This window comes from Trifolium pratense, linkage group LG4, assembly GCF_020283565.1.
Source record: "Trifolium pratense cultivar HEN17-A07 linkage group LG4, ARS_RC_1.1, whole genome shotgun sequence".
Classification (NCBI taxonomy): domain Eukaryota; kingdom Viridiplantae; phylum Streptophyta; class Magnoliopsida; order Fabales; family Fabaceae; genus Trifolium; species Trifolium pratense.
The window spans coordinates 15,333,155-15,336,054 of record NC_060062.1 but is presented as its reverse complement, the minus strand read 5'-3'; the positions used below and the strand labels follow the sequence as shown (position 1 = coordinate 15,336,054).

Genomic DNA, 2,900 nt, shown 5'->3' with positions numbered 1-2,900 from the left:
AAAATATGAAAGCGTTTAAGCATTTTAATTCTCCATCATAATAGTGGGTTCATGCATTTTAACACTCCATCATAGTGGAAATAATAGAAATAATATGATATTAATCTACAATAATATATATTGATGAATTGTATTTTTTTATTTGTATATTTATTCAACGACATGAAAACTTTTCATCTTATACATTAGGTGGGATTTCATAGGTTGTAATTAAAATTGTTACAATTAATTTTAAATAGAAGAAAATAATTTAAAGGCTATGATTGGTTGATACAATTAGGGTTAGATTAGTGGTAGGAGAACTATCTAAGATTTATATATATAGATAAACCGGTTTAAAAACTCGATCTGAACTGATTTTGGAAAATAAATAAATTTTTATAAAAGTGGTTTTATGAACTGAACAAAACCATTAATATGATTTAGTTCAATGTAGTTCATGAACCGTGAACACCCCTAGATACTAGAGCTTGTTCTTTATTACAAACTTCTATAAATAGAAATGTTCATAGGCAAGAACAATGGCATATCCAACACAATCATGAGTTTGTTTTCAAGGTCATTCCTTTTCTTAGCTCAATCCATGTTTTCTACCCTCTCTACCATTGGACACTTTCTAAATATCCAAATATTATTATTCAAGTCTAATAATATTTTCTCACTTTTACTATGGTGTTCCTTAATAGCATTTATAGCAACATTTTACCAAAAGAAATGCTCAAAAAATGTATATCTAGTGGATTTTGCATGTTATAATCCATTTCCTAGAGGCATTTGTAGTAAGGAAATGTTTATAGAACAATCCAAACGTGTAGGACATTTAAAAGAGAGCATAGATTTCCAAAAGAAAATTCTGGATAGGTCTGGATTTGGAAATAAGACTTATGTGCCAGAGTCCTTATTAGAAAACCCACCTAACATTTGCACTAATGCAGCAAGGAAAGAAACAGAATCGGTTATTTTTGGTGCTATTGATGAGCTTTTGTTGAAGACAAAAATGAAGGTTGAGGATATAGATATTCTAATAACAAATTGTAGCATATTCAATCCTTCACCTTCTCTTAGTGCTATGGTTGTTAACCATTACAAGCTTAAGCATCAAATTTTGTGCTATAATTTAAGTGGTATGGGTTGTAGTGCTGGACTCATAGCCATCGACCTTGCCAAACAACTCCTAGAGGTTAGACAATCATTTTAATATATATTCTCTTTGATAATACTCTATGTTAAGAAGTCTCACATCGAATGTGAGAAGGTCTGAACATGCATGCGGTTATAAAGTAAATGCAACGGCAAATTATCTATTTAATTTCTTATATCTATCATCTATTTTTAATATTTTATAGGTACATCCGAACTCATATGCCTTAGTAGTGAGCACAGAAAACATCAACAGTGGATATTACTTAGGAAACAACAGATCAATGCTTGTCTCAAATTGTCTCTTTCGTGTAGGTGGTGCAGCAATCTTACTCTCAAATATTTCTTCAGATTCCCACCATTCAAAATACCATCTTAAACACACTATTCGTACACACAAAGGTTCACGAGATAATTGTTACAATTCTGTATTTCAAAAAGAAGATGAAACAAATAAAATTACAGGAGTATCACTTTCAAAAGACTTAATGAGTACAGCTGGTTTTGCACTTAAAGAAAACATCACAACACTTGGAAAATTTGTTTTACCTTTACTAGAAAAATTCAAATTTGTTTCAACTTTTGTTGTCAAAAAGTACTTTAACAAAAAAATGAAGGTTTATACACCTGATTTTAAGTTATGTTTTGAGCACTTTTGTATTCATACTGGTGGAAAAGCTGTTTTAGTTGATATACAAAAAGTGCTTGGATTAAGTGATTTTCAATTAGAGCCATCAAGGATGACACTTTATAGATATGGTAACACTTCAAGTAGTTCTATTTGGTATGTGTTGGCATATTGTGAAGCTAAAGGGAGAATAAGAAAAGGTGATAAGATTTGGCAAATTGCATTTGGATCTGGATTTAAGTGTAATACTGCTGTTTGGTGTGCTTTAAGGGATGTTGATCCAATTAAGGAGATTAATCCTTGGATGGATGAGATAAGTCAGTTTCCTGTTGATGTATCAATTTGAAGTGGAGATTTTGCATAATGAAAGTAGTTGTTGTGTGTGCTACACCATGTATCTTCATTTTTATTTTCAATATCACTATATGGTTCATTTCACAGCCTAATCTGGTTCGAAGGTCAATTATGCGCCATCAAGTGATTCCAACCCCCTTTCGATCGCAATTACAGGGAATCGAACCGTGGTCATCACTATCAAATCCAATATCAATCCTCGCTAGACCAACTTGATAGTGAATCTTCATCTTAAAAAAAACTATTAGTATTAAATGAGAGGTATTAATGAATGATGTGTTGTAGTGTGTGTATGCATGTGTGTTTGTGTGAAATTGCATATGAATAAAATAAGGAAATAAATGCAATAATATGGTTTTAGAATTTATGTATTTAAGTTTTTAAATATTTTGTATTATTATTAAATGTAAAATTTTTATATTTAAATATCTTAATATGTGTTATTAGTATATATGTCTATATTATGACCCTTATTGGATTGTTTCACTTTTTAAAATCACAACTTTCTTCAAAAAAATACAAAATTAAAATATCATAGGAAACGTTAATAATTTTTTTTTTAAAAAAAGGCTTAATTGCATATTTGGTACCTTATCTTTATTTTAGGTTTTAAGTTAGTCTCTTATCTTTTAAAACTTTCAAATTGGTCACTTATCTTTTCTACTATTTAACTAGGTACAAACCCGTGCGTACGCACGGGACGCGCCTTCGGCGCGTTATATTGCGTCGGGGCGTTAGGTCGTAAGGGGTCTTCGGCGCGTTAAAGAGCTAGTTTCAA

The 2,900-nt window shown here is 30.9% G+C and overlaps 1 protein-coding gene across 1 annotated transcript; it reads left to right on the top strand.

Annotated features, from left to right (window-relative positions):
- The first annotated feature begins 541 nt into the window (after window positions 1-541).
- LOC123923612 (3-ketoacyl-CoA synthase 2-like) lies at window positions 542-2,441 on the top strand. Its single transcript, XM_045976309.1, has 2 exons — window positions 542-1,180; window positions 1,347-2,441. The coding sequence occupies exons 1-2, from the start codon at window positions 542-544 to the stop codon at window positions 2,112-2,114; spliced, it is 1,407 nt and encodes a 468-aa protein (XP_045832265.1). The 3' UTR covers window positions 2,115-2,441.
- The last annotated feature ends 459 nt before the right edge of the window (window positions 2,442-2,900 follow it).